At 46.7% G+C, this 17,778-nt stretch overlaps 1 protein-coding gene across 1 annotated transcript in view; it reads left to right on the forward strand.

Annotated features, from left to right (window-relative positions):
- The window catches only part of LOC102419660 (dipeptidyl aminopeptidase-like protein 6), a 115,343-nt gene that overhangs the window by 44,449 nt on the left and 53,116 nt on the right, over positions 1-17,778 (forward strand). The window contains exon 4 of the mRNA XM_014468281.2: positions 13,150-13,244. Coding sequence (XP_014323767.2) covers positions 13,150-13,244 — 95 coding nt within the window. The remainder of the gene's footprint in view (positions 1-13,149; positions 13,245-17,778) is intronic.

Raw genomic sequence — 17,778 nt, forward strand, 5'->3', positions numbered from 1 at the left:
TTCTTTTTCCATGCCCCAGTAATATTCCTGTTGTACATATGCACCCACCTCTTCTCTGTCCATTTCATCTGTTATAACAACTGTGCAGGGTGCCAGGGGAGATCACTTCGTAAAATTATGTAAATGTCTAACCATTATGCAACACACTAAAACTAATATAAAATAATATTGAATGTCAATTGTAATTTGACATTTTAAAAACATTCATTCTCTCCGTAACCGGTTTGGCTCAGTGGATAGAGCATTGGCCTGTGGACTGAAAGGTCCCAGGTTCGATTCCGGTCAAGGGCATGTACCTGGGTTGCAGGCACATCCCCAGTAGGGAGTGTGTAGGAGGCAGCTGATCGATGTTTCTAACTCTCTATCTCTCTCCCTTCCTCTCTGTAAAAAATCAATAAAATATATTTTTTTAAAAAAACAAAAAAACCCCAAAAAAACATTCATTCTCTAATAACTACTAGTAAACAGATACTTTTCTGCCAGTTACAGTTCCCCCCTCATTTCCACTAATCAGAGAGGCAGCTTTACACGTGAGATGCTTTGGTGACTTTATCAACTCCACCGGCAGCTCCAAATGCAGCCGAGAGGACAGAGCGGCTCTGAGAGAGAGCGCCACGCTGCCTTTGACGGAGAGGTGGCCGTTAGCCACGCTGCCTCGAGAGGGAGAACAGCGTCTGTGGCCGCGGGAGACCCGAAACACCATTCACTGATTCTGAGGGTAAGGCCAGCTGAGCCCACTGGTGCTTAGAGTACAGGGCAGATCGATTCTTTTTTGAGAGAGTTGATGGGTTGCTCTTAAATCTTTAAGAATCTTAAAGATTCTTAAATTAGAATCTTCATCTACAGCATGCATGGGAAGTAGTAGTCAGGTTTACAACCTGACAGCTCCAGTTCTGTTATTCCCGTTTTTAAAATAGACTGGAGTGGAATGTGTGCCCACTGACCCGAGTCAGGGTTTTAATATTACAAACTTTGGGCCCAGGAAAGTGGCTTCCTGCCAACGCCAAACACCTGGACCGAGCTGCCGCCGGGCTCCCCCTCACTGTTCCTGTGCTCAGTGGTCCCTGCCCGGGGGTCCACGTCCAGGTGCTAAGGGCACAGTCCTGTGGGAATACGTGAGCCTTCGGGTTCCCCAGCACAGCATCCTCGGAAGCCCTGTGAATGCTCAGCGGGCGATCTGCCACCCGATGCTGGTCCTTCTCTGCTCAGAGTGTCGGCACGTCACACGTAGCAGCACTTCCAGCTGAACCTCACATTGTCTCATGTCATCCTCGCCCCATTCTCAGATGGGGATATTGGGGTGCAGGGAAGTCGAATCTCCTGGCTGAGGTTCCACGGAAGTAGCTGGGAAAGTGGCAGCTTCTAGGACTTGAGGGTACCCAGCCACCACAGAGGTGAGGTCACCTGGCAAGGACACTGCAAGGACTCCCTTGCTGATACTTCTATTCCGCTGTGTTAGTGCCCGGGTGTGGCTGGTGCTCCGCCCCCTTGGAGCTCGGAGCCCTGACCCAGTCACACCGAGGCTTTCAGATGGACTGGTTCTGGCTCTTGAACTGCCTAGACTTTCTCGAATAATCCCAGCAAAGGCTCTCGGGTTGAAGGAAGGATGGATTCCTCGTCGGCTTAGTCTAGTGGTGCCTTTCGGTCAACTTCCCAGGCTGCTCACCTGGAGGAGGAGTGGGCAGGTGTGAGCACTGTGGTGGGCTATGCGCCACATCCTGCCCCAGCCTAGGGGCCCAGGCTGCCCAGGGGCCCAGGCGGCCACTCCCCGGAAGGCACCTTCCTCAGACATCCCTCTGCCTTACCTGTGCCAAGTCCTCCCTGGAAACAGCCCACCGGGACCCACCGTCCACGCTGGCTTTGAGCCTGGCCAGGCCCAGACGACAGGGCTGAGCAGAGAACGGGCCTTCAGAGGGCACTGCCTCCTTTCCTGGAGGTGAGAGGCCCTGGCCTTCGTTTTTCTGGTTTCCCACCCAGTGGCCAGACAGAATGGGCCCGTCACACACTCCCTTCCGCCGTGGCCTGGCCTGCCGCTGGCCTTCGGGTTATCTTGTTTGCTTTTAAGTCAGAAGCATGAGAGCGCTACAGAGGGGCGCTTTCCTCAGATCCCGCCCCAGACTCCTCAAGAATCTGATTCATGACATCATCTTCACTCAGAAAACATGACAGTGGATGGTGGGAAGACAGACCATTTCTCCTCCAGCGACCTGGGTGCTGCTGGTGGAGGTGGCGCCTTATGTTTATACAACTTACTTCTTCTTACTTTCAAAATGCCCCCGATGGCTGATCTCAATGAATCGGCCAGTTACTCTTTCAGAAAAAATAAAATAAAATGAAATAAAATAAAATAAAATAAAATAAAATAAAATAAAGCACAGGATTGAAGTGAAAGACAAGATGCATCACCCAACTCAGGAGAGCTCTGCAAGGAGCTAGAGCGATAGCGTCCCGACTCCAAATCCAGAAATTAGGGGCAGAGCATGGTCGGTCTTGTTCTAGGATTAGATGAATTGCCGAGCAATAGAAAAGTAAAAATACACTGGTTTAAACAAGATATTTGTCTCTCGAATTTATTTCTCTCTCCGGGGGTGGGGTCTACGCTCTCTTTTGCTTTTATATTCCATCTCCACAGTCCAAAATGGCTGCTCTGGCTCCAGCCACCACCAGCATCCCTGCGAGCAGGTCTGAGCGAAGGAGATGAGAGCGTGGCCTGCTCGTTAGGGACACTGCGTCATCGGCGCCCTGCGAGCTTCCGCCACGTGGCGGCAGTGGTGGCAGAGCCGGAGGTGGGAGCCAGGGCGGGCACCTGCCCCAGTTCTCTCCAACGCCCTGCTCCCCCGCACTTCCCATCGGAGTGCTTCTTGCAGGAATCTCCCTGCCCACCCGCCCATTCATTCACCCTTGTCAGTGCAGAGAAGGTGATTTTTCTCCTGGGAGCCTGGGTAACGGACGGCGGCCACTTCAATTAGACCCTGAGGTACTTTTATTTGCAAATTTATTTCACACACATCATGTGGGGTGAACATGCTGCCATGAAACATGACTGACTTCTGCAGGCCCCTGCGGCCTCCGCACCCTCCCTGCTGGTTGGCTGCTCTCAGAGCCGTGTCCCTGGCGTCTGTGCCAGGAAGCAGCTCGCGGGGCTGAACCCTGATTGGCCCCATGTGCAGAGAGTCGGCCTTGACCCACCCCCGTGGTGTGATGAAAGGGACAGCGAGCGCGAGCGTGCGAGGACCGGCTTTTCCCAGCGGCAGTCACTGATTGCTGGCGAGCTATCACGCGGGACCGCACAAGCTCTCTTCCTGACCAGTGAGTGTCAGACTCCAGTGATGTTCAGGGCGCTGGGAAATAGCTAGTGGCATAAAATGTGGTGTTCTATAAGGGAATATGCTCAGTCGTAGGTTTATTTCTAAACAAACTGGTAGCCAACATCACTTTCACGTGGTTCGGGTATTATTTTTTCATGGCCCCTTTGTGAAATTCGGTCCATGCCTTGCACATACTGAACTTTTCGGAAGAATTTTTTTAAAAGGTAAAAAGTCTTGAGGCTCATGTTTTATGTTAACAAGATAAACATGTGTCAAAGCTTTCACATGACTCGTGTAGTCAAGGCGACCTTAAGATCTAAAGAGAAGAATTCTCCCTGCTGGGTAGCTCGGGTGGTTCGAGCATCGTCCCGATACCCCACGGTGTGGGCTCGATCCCTGGCCAGGGCACATGTAAGAATCAACCAGTGAGTGCATAAATAAGTGGAGCAGCGAATCAATGTTTCTCTTGCTCTCCCCTCCTCTCCCTCTAAAATCAATTTTAAAAAGAGAGAGAAGAATTAAACAACCAGACACACGTGTGGGCACTCAGAAATGCTGGAGTGAGTTTGCTGCACAACTGACTCTCCATGGAGGGAGGGGCAGAGGGGCTGGCTGCATCCCCGTGGACAATCCGCCGCCATCAGCGGAGACTCCTCTGTGTCACGCCTACAACCTTCCGCGTCAGGAAACAGCTGACAGGTAGTGACCAGCGCGAGCGTCGGAAGAGCCACACCTGGAGGCTGCGCGCCATGGCCGGGCGCTCTCCTGAGAGAGGACGGGGCCTTTGTGCCCGCTTCAAAATCTTTTAATATCTTTGGCGCCTCCGATGATACTTGCCATCGGTTTGCTCTGAGCTTTATTGAGGAATAGACCCATTATACATTATATTTTATATTATAATCACGTAAAGACCCTTCCAGGGCTCTTAGACTTTTACAACTAGTCATAAATTGTTGTGTTATTAGCAAAGAACTTCGTTGACAATCTTCCTCTTTTCTTCGCCTACCTAAACCTTTGTATTTGAAAGGCTTCTTACCTCTGTATTTTTTATAATAAATTCCGGTGAAAAAAAATAAATTGGAAAAAAAACACACAATGCAATATACAGATGATGTATATAGAATTGTGTACTTGAAACCTATATAATTTTATTAACCAATGTCACCGCAATAAACTTAATAACATTTAAAAAGAACAAATTCTAAATCTACAGATAAATTGCTTTTCGTTCCTTAGCCACGTGAGCATGTGGTTGACGGTGTGAAATACAGAGGGAAGAGCTTTGCCGTTTTCAGTGGGGTTTCCGTGTAGGAAGCTGTTTCAGAGTCTAGACGTGACTCCGTGGGCCACATAAAAAGCGTCCTCCAGAGTAAGAATGGAGATTGACAAGATGATCCGAGGATTTAGACTTCCCATAGACAATCCTCCTCCTGCCACCAGACAGAGAACACAATATCCTGGTTGCATTTTGTTTTTTGGTCACTCCTCACTGGAGGATGTTTTTCCATTGATTTTTAAAGACAGCAGAAGGGGAGGAGGGTGAGGGAGAGAGAGAAACATTGATGCGGGAGAGGTCCGGGATCCAACCCGCAGCCCAGGTAGTGCCCTTGACCAGGAATGGAACCCGAGACCCCCTGGTGCTCGGGCTGACGCTCTAACCACTGAGAACACTGCCCGGGGCCCTGGTTGCATTCCTGAAGCGGGTGGAAAGCACCACTTGCAGTCTCTCTAATTTATCCCACTTCTCAAGCTCCTTCAAGAAAATAGGATACACTGGCTGGTCAGGTGGCCTCGTGTGAAGGGGCACAGTGTGAATCAGGAGGCCCTGTGAGCCCACACACAGCAAAGGGAGCAAGTAACCTGCGATGATTCTCCTGCCAACACCCCGCTGGGTGTGAGGCCGGGCGTGGCCAGTCTCGGGCCTGGGCTGGGAAGGTCAGCATCTGTCTTGTCAAGTGCCTGCTGGGGGCCAAGGCCTGCTGCTGGCATTTAAGGAATGTGCCCTGAAAAGCTTGGTTTTCTGAGAGACAAAGACCAGCGTGTGTCTATTGAGCCAATATTGCCTCCCTCTGACAACAGAGAAAAGAAAAATAAACTTTAAAAATGTTGGAACCTTTTGCCTCTCCAAACCTACAGACACATATTTATAGCCTTGCTCCCAAGTTTGCAGACATCTGCTCAAAATCCGTGTTATGAACGGGGGGTGGGGGGGGGCGAGACAGGTGCAGCCGTGTCTTCCCCCTGCAGCCTCTGACACTTCCTCGCCGGGGTACTGCTCACGGGGCTGCTCGCCAGAGCCCTGCTCGCCGCCCACCTTCTGCGGCCACAGCGTCTCGCCCGCCCCACTCGCGTGGGCATTCCTAGAGCTCAGGGGTCTCGTCTGATTGTCTTCATGTGAAAGGACAGCGCAGCGAACACCTACATAGATTTCAGCACTTTCATCGTTTCTGTGTCCTCTATCCACTTTTTTGCTGAAAGGACGTAAACATAAGTTACACCACTTTCTTTTACCCCTGAACACTAACACGTGTATCTCCATATACCCCAAACACTATCTTATCTACAAAAACGCTGCAATCCCTCCCCTCGTTGACCTCCCAGGCACACTCAGGTTTCCTCGGACCTTCCATAGCTGCTTCCTCCCAGCTCGGATCCAGTTAAGGATCACAATTGTGGTGGCGATTCTGTCTCTGCTGTTTCTGGTGCCGTAGAGCAGCTCACCTTTTTCCCGTGATGTAAGTTATTTCCCCGCATTAGGCCAGTCGGCATAGAATGCCCCACACCCTGGGTTTGTCTTACTGTTCCTTGTGGAGAGACTGCACACATTTGTCTATAGCAGTGGTTCTCAACCTTCCTAATGCCGCGACCCTTTAACACAGTTCCTCATGTTGTGGTGACCCCCAATTTCATTGTTACAAATTGAACATAATTAAAGCATAGTGATTAATCACAAAAACAATATGTAATTATATATGTGTTTTCTGATGGTCTTAGGCGACCCCTGTGAGAGGGTCGTTTGACCCCCAAAGGGGTCTCGACCCACAGGTTGAGAACCGCTGGTCTATAGGGTCTGGTTGTCCCACCGGGAGGGACTCCAGCGTTGCTGAGTGGGCCAGTCACGGCCACCAGATTCCTCCGTCATAAGCATGCTTTGGACACCGGCGGGTGTTTTCTGGGTACTGTCTTGGTGCCAGGAAAACATCCCTTCGACTTTTTGCCAAATGAGGTTAGCATCTGTTGCTGAGCCTCGGTGGATTGAAGGGTGTGACCTCTCAGGGTACAGGAGGGTGCTCAACCACTGAGCCACCGCGGCCAGGGCTATAAAATACTTTCCTAACGTCATCATTCCTTCTGCATCTGTGGGTTGTTAGTCTTCCGAGAGGAGGCGCTCTCCCTCACCAACAGACCACAGAGTATCCCTGAGCTATTGAAATCGCAGGATAAACTGCATTACTCATTGCTAATGACCAGTCTCACAATATAGAGTTGGTGTGACAGTTACCGCCACTGGAAGAAAATGGAGGTGTGTTTTCTTGTGTGAATACCATTGTAGACTCGTGAATTGGCTTGTATATTCGCTGGGTTTTAATCAGTGATCACTTCATGCTGTCGATGCTCAGATCTGCCCCACGCTGCCCACCGAGCAGCCAGCCTCACACAGCCCTGCTTTTTGTTCCACGTGTACCTTGGACAGTTAGTGAAGCGACTTGTGATCCTATTCATTTGCCAAATTCATGGTGCATTTTCAGCACCTGATTTCCTGTCAGCCCTGATGCGAGGTGTTGGAGGCAGAACATCTGCAAGGCGGGGCCTCTTCCCTGGAGACTCCGTGCTCTATGGAGAGACGGTGTGTTAACAAACAATGAACACAGCGTGAGGAACGTGGAGTGGAAGGATGGGTGTGGGCGGGAGTGGAGAGATTCACCGTGCCCGGCCGAGCGTGGGAAACGGCACCCACAGAGAGCTGCATGCCCAGCCCAGGTTCTACCTGCTGAGGGGAGAGGACGCTCAGGTGCAGGCAGCAACCTGGACACGCGGGAAGGCCAGCTGTGGAACGGGGCAGAGTTCGCATGGGTCTGGCTAAGGAGTTTGGCCAACTCTCTGCCAAAGAACCAGAAAAAAAAATAGTTGCAAAGGGAGGTGTGGCCTTGTCTGCATGAGAATAGAACCGAGGGGAGTGCATTGGAAAGGTGGCCACGCTCAGTCACAGGGCGGGACAGACACTGGAGTGAAGAGTGAGAGGTGAACCCTGAAGCCTTCGAGGAAGGAGGGCAGGTGAGGAATGTGGAAGATGAGAGGCAAAAAGGAGGCAGAGGTGAATTCCCCTGTGGCAATGGCAGCAGCCGACACACCTGAGAGCTCACCTGGGCCAGGCGTGTTCTAAGCACATCTCAGTTATTGCACATATTATCTCATGGAGCCTTCACATGAAAAATGTAAGGTGTATACTATTATTCTACCTATTCTACAAATGAGAAATCATTTTTAAAAGCATTATTTGGGGGATATAATGCAGTTAAATAAAAATTGCAAATAACCAGAAATATATGAAGATTCTGAACTTGCATTGATCTAGTAAAGTCATAAATATGTGAAACAAAATTTAGGGGATCTGCAGGAGAGAGTTATCTATCATGGTGGGTTTCAACACAAAATTCTTGATGCCTTTGATTTCAAAATTTCAACATCACGTACTTACTAAAGGAAAGGTCGAGGACAGAGAATAGCTGTGAAAGAGGCAGCTTAGCAGTAAGACTGATTTAATGAACATGCACTTAGAATACCAGAAGGAGAAGACATATATAAAGTAGAAAACATATTTGGCAAATTAATGGCTAAAGATTTCATGAGGATGTAAATTGCAGATAGGAGACACTCGGCAAACCCCAAACAACATAAACATGAAGCAGCCCAGTCCAACTGTTGAAAACCAAAGACTACAGATAAACCTGGAAAGCAGCAAAAGAAAGTGTATGGAAATAACATGCAAGGAAACAACACTCAAATAACAGCTGACTTCTTATTAGAAACTATGGTGGCCAGAGGAGAGTAGAACTAAATTTCAAAATGCTAAAAGCAAAAAAACAAAAACAAAAACACAACAACAAACTAAAAAACCCACAAACGTCTTATAGAGTTCTAAAAGACTGAAATTGTGTACATGGCAATATTTAGTCCAATGAACTTAAATTAAAAATCTATAAAAATAAGAGGGCCAGTCCTAGGACTGGCAGACCCTGAGTGACGGATGAATGGATGACTCTGAAACATTTCTGTGAAAGAGAAGGTTAAGGGACTGCTTGGCTACAGGGACCAAACAGCCCCATTCAACCGCCTCCTTAGGCTTTTATTGTAACAACAGTTTGAACTAAAATTAACTATTACATACTATCAGTAGGGTATGCATTCTGGTGAAGACACATGCGTCTGCAGTGTCCTTTAAGTAAGGACGTGTCTAAGTAAACACCTGGGGTCTCAGACTTGTTTGGAAAAGTTAAGGCAGGGGCAGGCGCCTTCAGCCAACTCCTGTCCTGTGCTCCCCACATCTCCCTGCTTTTTGTTTTGCTGGCTGCAGAAGACAGAGGGAGGAGGTGAACTTTCTGCTTTGGAATGAAGCGAGTTCACTGCTCGGGTTCTGATTCTGTAGACTATAAGAAAACAAAGAGAATTATAATGACAGCAATGGTTAGAAGACAGGGTGCTTACAAGCATTAAATCTTGCCTTCTAGCAAGGTGTAGGGGATAGATTATAAAGGGGAAGGGGCTAGGGTGAGGAATGTAGCTACGTGCAGGCCTGGGGTCTGTAGACATCAGCTATTAGGCAATGAGATGATGTTGTTGAGATGATCTTGACTCCTGGTGGGTGGGTCTGACCATGCTTATCGGCTCTGCTTGCTGGAGTCACAGCTGAGTCACCTCCCTAATTACTTCGCACAGGCCTTGAAAAGAAAACTTTAAGAAAAACTTAACCCCTAGTCACATATAAGTATATGTGTTCTAAGATTTAAAATAATATGATTACTTTTCAAGTGCTCTATTAGATTTATTATTCAGTATACTTATAATTCCTTTTAAGATTTCTCTTTATAAACCTTCTATGACTTTTATAGACATTCTTATAACTTTCACAATTATTCTTAAGTATTCCTACTCTAATTTCCTTTCTTCCTATTATATTCCTTTCTTTATATCCCTTCTCACAATTTTTACTTGCTCAACTCTAGTTCTTTATTGGTACAGACCCTCTGTAACTTATACATACCTTTTACAACTTACACATACCTTTTTCAATTTACATATACCTTCTGTAACTTACACATACCCTTTCAGTTTGTCTACTTCACTTTCTTTTTCCTGTATCTCTATATCTTCTATTACATGAAAAGTATAAATTCCTTCTAATTAGTTATGATTAAAGGTTAGTTCTATACAGGTTCCTCTATTCCCAGCTTCAGAGCAGCTGGAGTGGTGAGAAGTATGTCTCAGAGTCTATCTCTTTACCCTCCTGTTGGCCTATCGTCCTTGCTCTGCCCATGTCTGTCTAACTGCCTACTGTATGCCCCTCAGGATCTTGGCTCTGAATTCTTTTAGGAAAAGGGATGCCAGATTTCTTCTGTAATTACTTCCTGCTGAGGTGGATCAGAGGTTTCTCTCAGAGCCAAGAGATGCTTGCTCTCTGTCAGAGGATGATGAGGCCTGGGCACAGAAGGAGGTGGCAATGGTGCCTAAAGGTGGTATTCCCTAGATGCAAGTAGGGCTTGTAGTCTGGTGGAGACAAACTGTGTTATAAAATTTAGTATTATTGGGCAAAAATTAGAACAGTTTTTAACAATTTTCTGTTGAAACAATTTTTCTCTCTAAAATACCCTCATTTTTATTAAAGACTAATTTACTTACTGTATTAAGTCTAGTTATAATTTGGCCTGATTGTTTGTATGAACACAACAAGGATAACAGTTGATTACATCAGCTATTTTTTTAAAATGTGCTTTGCTGGGATCTCATTGGAAAGTTTACTCCCAGGGCGAAGGAGCCAAGCCACACAGTTGCCATCAGGCTTCGCCTGCAATACCTACAGAATTGGGGTGCAGTCCTCAAGTTGAGGTCCCTACAGGTGTCTTGAGATTTCTTTCATGCCATCTCTCAGGAAAGCAACCTTCGTTCCTTACCTGGAAAAACCACCATGAACTATGTGACCAAGTAAGGTACCAGGCTCTTTATCCAAGGGGCTTATCGGCTTCAAAGTCAGTCTTCATTCCTTAGAGCTTCCCTGTGACATCCAGAGTCCTGGCATGTCTCTTTCAGACATGAGAATCCAGCAAAGTTTTGGTTAACAAAACTACAATTGGAAGCTGACTTATATCCTGTTATGAAGAAATCAGATTCTTATTGGATTCATGCAAACAAACACATTGCCATGAGAACAATAATTACTAAAACTATAATTATTTTTAGTTCATTAGCCCTATAATCAAATTCTTTTTCTCCTGAGTTTTCTTGCCAGTATTTCTATAAATCCAGATACTCTATTGAGTTCTAATAATTGTTATCCAATTCGAGAGGATGGTCTGAAAGTTTATTCTCAGAGATATGTAGCTGAAAATAAATCAGAGTCCTTTCCATGGAACCCTCAGAAGATGTAACATTTTTTTAAATGTCTCCAAATGACAAGAAATTTAAAATGACAGTTATTGATTTGATTATAATGCAAATGACATGGAATCTTGCCTTTTTTTCAAAATACAATATTCCACAATATTATAACTTATAACAATTAGTTATAAATGAAAGCATATTAGATTCTATTTAATATGCATATATAAATATAATATAATTATCATTTCATTATTGGACAGAGCTTCCCATATATCTTAAGTATAAAATTTTCCTTCAGAAGGAGAGAAAGCAAATCCCTGAGGCATTCCAGGGCCCATTGGAATGACCTAAAGTCATTTCTAGGTCAAGGAAAAGTTTCTTAAAATTCAAACCCTGGGAAGGTAGTCAAATACGTTAAACTAAAAGATTATATATTATTATTATTAAACAGTATTAAGTCATCTATTCATTTAAAGTAATCAACTTCCTGATTAACATAACATAATCATTTTAATAATGTATATATATAAAATCTTTGCTTCCTAGGTAAATACAGGAAAAACCGTTTTTTCCTTACTTTCAGAAACAGGCTTATTTTTCTAATGGGAAACATACATTCTTAAGAAGCATAACAGAGATAGTGAATTCCTTAGCTGACAAACAATTCTCTCAAACTTGGAAATCCCAAGCAGCTCCAATGACTTACTGCGCAATTACTTTAGTTTTCTTACTTTTCATTTTTGAGGGTTCTGCCATGTTTCATTGTGTTCCTTGGTCCTCACACGGGGCACCACTTGCCGGAACTGACTGGCAGACCCTGAACGATGGATGAATGATGACTCTGACACATGTTTCTGTGTGAGAGAGGCCTAAGGGACTGCTTGGCTACAGGGACCAAACAGCCCCGTTCACCCGCCTCCTTAGGCTTTTATTGTAACAACAGCTTGAACTGAAATTAACTATTAGACACTATCAGCAGGGTACGCATCCTTGTGAAGACACATGCATCTGCAGTGTCCTTTAAGCAAGGACGTGTCTAAGTAAACACCAGGGGCTCAGAATTGTTTGGAAAAGTTAAGGCAGGGGCAGGCGCCTTCAGCCAACTCCTGCCCTATGCCTCTCCACAGGCCAGAGTAACTTTACATACTTGGAAATTAAACAACATGTTTCTAAATAACCATTGGGCCAAGCAGACATTCCAGGGAAAATTAGGAGTAATTTAAACCACATAGCAATGCCATTGAGCACATTAAAATGTGTGACCTGGCTAACACCATCCACAGAGGAAACTTTTGCTTTAATAGTTTTATTAGAAAAGATGGAAGATGAAACCAAAGAGCTAAGCTTCCACCTCAACAAACTAGAAAAAGAGAGAAAATGAAAGCCAGGGCAAGTAGAAGAAAGGAATAAAAAGGAAAAGAATGTAATTCTGTAAAGTAGAATCAAGAGAGAATAGAACAGATATTACCAGTGGAATTCATCCAGTCTGCACAGTTTTCATTATTGTGTGAAATGCCTTTACCATCACACTGGCTCAAAGTTACCACCTTCCCCCAGAAAGATAGTAATTTTTTTCTTTTTCCCATTTTACGTGTTGCCTCTCACCAAAAACCTATCAAAGTTCCCTTTCATTCACAGTATACATACACACAGGCGCACACACCAGCATGCCTGCAAATATACCTCTATGTGCATACTGCCCAGTGTACCCCGTTTTATTAGTTTTCTAAGTGGGTGATTGATTATACAAAGTGTCAGTGTCACTCAGGATACAGTGTAGATGGTCAAAGACCTCTGAGGAACAGCCAATTCCTGAAGGAAGAGCAAAATGAAAACAATCTTTCAGGAAATGAATGGAGGTATTTGCGTGTGCACACATACAGATTTCACCCCAAAATTTCAGATGTAAGAAATTGGTCCGTTTGATGCCAATTAACTTTCATCCCTTATGGTAGCAGGTTCCTTAATATGCTGTCTGTGCTCACTTTGTGCGTCCTCTCCAAAAAAGTTCTAGAATATTCAAAAAATGTTGTGAGTGTACATTGTGTTTTGAATGTCAGTGTGTAGAGTAGGAGATAAAATTCAGAGACAGGCTTCATGGGAGGTTATGTTAAAAGGAACCAGAGGCCCCTTTGGTGAAATGCAGGATACATTTGTTCAGACGCAGTCCATTCATTGCACACCATCAAGGACTGGGTGAGCTCCTTCGTGTCTCACGCTTCTTTTTTAATTTCCTCTCTTGCAGATAAAGAATTCATCTACAGAGAGCATAAAGGAAATGTGATACTGCGGAATGTTGAAACTAATCTGTCTACAGTGTTAATAGAAGGCAAAAAAATTGTAAGTACTCTCCTCATTGACCAGGATAATTTCCGCGGTCTCCTGCAAGTCAATAAAGCAGAAAATGACTTTGAGTTTAAACTTTCAGTATAGCCGAGCAGAAGCAATGAACTTGTAATACTCCAGGCTGAGCAAGGATAGATAACGTGAAATTGAAACCACACTAATTAAATAAGATAAAAGCCCGGATTCTCCTGGTGTTCGGGACATTTCTCTGGGGTGTTGAAAACAAGTGCTGCAGATCATATGTAATTGAAAGATCAAGTCCCCAAGGCTTCCCACATTTACAGGACAACTAGAGGCCTGGTGCACAACATTTGTACACGGCAAGGGGCAGTCCCCTCAGCCTGGCCTGCACCGTCTCGCAATCCGGAACCTCCTCAGGGGATGTCCGACTGCCGGCTTAGGCCTGCTCCCTGGGCATCCCCCAAGGGGTCCTTAGCGCAGCTGCAGAGGCAGGAGAGGCTCCCACCACCGCTGCTGTACTCACCAGCCGTGAGCCCGGCTTCTGGCAGAGTGGCACTCCCCCTGCTGGAGCGCACTAACCACCAGGGGGCAGCTCCTGCATTGAGTGTCTGCCTCCTGGTGGTCAGTGCGTGTCATAGTGACTTGTTATTCCACCGTCTGGTCTATTTGCATATTAGGGTTTTATTATATAGGACTAGAGGCCCGGTGCATGAAATTCGTGCACAGGAGTGGGGGTCCCTCAGCCTGGCCTGCACCATCGCCAATCCGGTACCCCTCAGGGCTGCTGGCTCCTAACGGCTCACCTACCTGCTGGCCTGATCCCCCTAACTGCTCTCCCCTGCTGGCCTGATTGCCCTAACTGCTTTCCCCTGATGGTCTGATCCCCCTAACTGCTCTCCCCTGCTGGCCTGATCCTCCTAACTGCTCTCCCCTGCCTGCCTGACCGCCTCTAATCGCCTCTGCCTCAGCCCTGCCACCATGGCTTTGTCCAGAAGGTCATCTGGAAGATGTTCAGTCTAACCTAAAAATGCAGGTTGTTAGCAGGTTTTCCTATCATGGAAGGGGAGCCTGCAGTAGCATCCTGGGTTCTGACCAGGGCTTATGCACTCGTGCTTTATCTCAGCAGATGAGATTCCTAGAAGACTCTTGGATGTACCTTGAACATTTCTATCGATTTTGCCAATCATCCTCCAAAAATGTTGAACCACTTTAAACTCCCACCAGCAGCCATGTGTGTGCCCTCTGTTCTACTTTGATGCCAGTATCATTGATTTCCCCCTAGAAGCTTCCCTCCCCTCAGCCGGGACTGTTTGGCACTTGAGCCAAACTCACTGTTCACCCTGGGACTTGATTTCCCGAGATAGAATTATAGAGGAGGAAAAATAGTTTTCCTCTACCCTCCTGAGTTCTTAGCAGAGGCCCTTGTAATGAAAGACAGATTACCAAGAGAAAAACAAAAATTCATTAACATGTGTACCTAGTGTTACAGTCAGCGTAGAATGCCCCACACCCTGGGTTTGTCTCCCTGTGGGAGATCCCAGGGAAAAATGAATAACTCCCCAAGGTGGCTTAGAATCCAGATTTAAATACCTTCTTCCTAGGGAGAGGGGACGGGAGATGTAGGCCTCTTAGAGGAGAGTAAATGATTTTTAGAAAAGATGAATGGTGGTGGGGGGAATAGTTTGTAACAAAGTTTGGGTGTGATGTCAACTTCTAGTCTCCTGTCCTGTCTTCACTGTTCATTAGCTGATGGCACTTTTCCCATCAAGGGAACCTTTTTTTTTTGGGGGGGGGGGGTCCTATTTTAGGCAGAACAGGAGACTTCAGTGAAAACCTCTCCTTGCATTTGCTGTTTTTCAAGCATCTGCAGGTCAAGATCATCAATATAACAACACGGCATATGTTGGGGTGGCCTGTTCTCTGATTTTCAGAATAAACCCAACAAAAGCTTGTTTCCTCTCTTAGATGATTCGCCACAGTAGCCTTATTACCTGGAGACAGTATTCTGACCAGACCTTCCTGGCAGTGGTCATTACATACCCTGTGCTTGTAGAAAGGTGTGGGCCATATCACTAAATAAATCAGAGTCAGTTTTCTCATTTTGTGGAAAGGGAGATAAAGTTATGACAGTTTATCTCCCTTTCCACAGGTTTCCTGCCATTTTGTGTCTCTGCTGCAGCCCCAGCGGCCCCAGTGCCTCTGCAGCCTCGAGGCTAGGGGTTGCTGGGTGCCAGCTCCCCTACGGGCTGTGTCTCAGCGTCTCCTTGGGGCTTGGGGCTTGGGGCTGCTGGGTGCCCGCCCACTTGAAAGCTTGTGTCTCTGCTCCTCCAACCCAGTCGCCGAGGCGGGGCTTGGGGCCGCTGGCTGCCGGCCCCCCTGCGGGCTGTGTCTCTGCTCCTCCATCCCGGTGGCAGCGCCAACCAAGCAGGCCCAGAGGCCCTCTACCAGTGGGTTGGGGCAGAACGCCTGTGTTGTCGCCATGGCAACAACGCAAGCACCCTGGCCCAGCCACCGCCATCTTTGTCACGGAGTGACAGCTAATTTGCATATTACTCTTTTATTAGATAGGATTGTGATCATGCATAGGAAATAGTTCAGGAGGACTTGCTCAATCTCGTCTTAAAAAACAAACTAATCTTGGGGGGTGGGTTAGAGGTAGAAGAGGGTATATTAAGGATAAATGGTGATGGAAAAATAACAATAAGAAAAAAAAGAAAAAAATAGCCTCTACCAATGATACTGCTGTAATTAACCTAGTTATGCATAACAGGAAGTGAGCAAAGGGAAGGCCAGAAAGTATAGGCATGTTCCGTGCAATACTTACTTGTCTGTCAATCACACCTGGGAACAGAGGTCACTGGCCAAAATGGGTGTGGCCACTGCAGTGGACTAAGACTAATTCCCCTAAACAAAGGAATTCACTTGCCACAGCTCACAAGTACTCAGTCCCCGTGAGTGCCACAGATCATGAATACTCAGTCCATGTGAGTGCCCATGCTCACAAGTACTCAGTCCATTGGAGTGCCATTGCTCACAAGTACTCAGTCCCCGTGAGTGCCACAGCTCACAAGTACTCGGTGCCCGTGAGTGCCCCTGCTCACAAGTACTTGGTGCCCGTGAGTGTCCCTACTCACAAGTACTCAGTCCTAGTGAGTGCCACAGCTCACAAGTACTCAGTCCATTGGAGTGCCACTGCTCACAAGTACTCAGTCCATTGGAGTGCCCCTACTCACAAGTACTCAGTCCATGGGAGTGCCCCTGCTCACAAGTACTCGGTGCCCGTGAGTGCCACAGATCATGAATACTCAGTCCCCGTGAGTGCCCCTGCTCACAAGTACTCAGTCCATGTGAGAGCCACAGCTCACAAGTACTCGGTCCCCGTGAGTGCCACAGATCATGAATACTCAGTCCCCGCGAGTGCAATTTGCTCACAAATACTCAGTCCTCAGGGGGCAAAGAAAAGGACGCCTTGGCCTGGGTACCACCCCATCCCGGACCCATCCAAAATGCTGCTCACCCTTCTTTTCTCCTCAAAAAACCACTTAACTTGCTGTTTAAAATGCCTTTCATTTCCCTTTGGTGTGATGATAGTTTTTTTTTTCTTAAAAAACAAAAAAATAAAAGTGTATTAAGCCTTGGCTGGGTGGCTCAGTTTGTTGGTGCATAGTCCTGTGTTCCATTCTCCATCAGCGCACGTACAGCAGGCAACCCGGTCAATATCTCTCTCTCTCTCTCTCTCTCTCTCTCTCTCTCTCTCTCTCTCATCAATTACAAGAAAAGCTTTTCCTTGGGTGAGGGTAAAAAATAAATAAATAAACATTGTATTGAGGTTTGGTGTGGAATGCACCCTGCCCTGTAAGTAGACAGTGTGCTGGTGTAAGGGAGGCCTGGCAAGGCTACGCCACGGTGCAATAGCTTCATGGAATTAGATCACATTCTGCACAGGGAGACCCAGAGAGAATCAATGTGCCTGGGTGTTTTCCTTTAAAAATCACCTTTGGTCCAATTACTCCCCTACGGAAATCTGACTCGGCCCACATAGAAGGACTGCAGGTGCAGGACTGGATTTCTGATAGGAATCAGGAGGAGGGAACGATCAGCCCATGGCCGAGGGTAAGTGCGGTTTAATGTCCCCACCTTGTCGATATTTCCTGCGAGGATGTCAGTTTAGGGAAAGCCGGCGCTGTGCGCGCAACTGTACTTAGTGATGAAATACGAGCCTATGAACTGCCTTCTATTCTCAGATCAATAGCTTGTGACACATCATATGTTTTAGCTGAAGTTGTTTTAGCCAAGAAAGGAGGCAACAGCATCAGAAGCCACATCAGGGAAAGGGAAGCCTCTGCTCCCAGTGGGGCAGACTTGTTCCTCTTCCTCCCTCCCTCCCTCCCTCACTCCCTCCCGTCGACTTTTCAGAGCGTCAGTGATCAGAGCTATCCTCCGTACCATCTCGTCTACGTACATGCCCGACATCCACTATATGACGTACAGGGGGACATGTAGATGAGAAACGGTATGCGCATCGGACCATCGTCGAGGCTGTGTGCCGTGCCTCGCGGCGCTGCTT

This window comes from Myotis lucifugus, unplaced genomic scaffold, assembly GCF_000147115.1.
Source record: "Myotis lucifugus unplaced genomic scaffold, Myoluc2.0 scaffold_442, whole genome shotgun sequence".
Taxonomy (NCBI): domain Eukaryota; kingdom Metazoa; phylum Chordata; class Mammalia; order Chiroptera; family Vespertilionidae; genus Myotis; species Myotis lucifugus.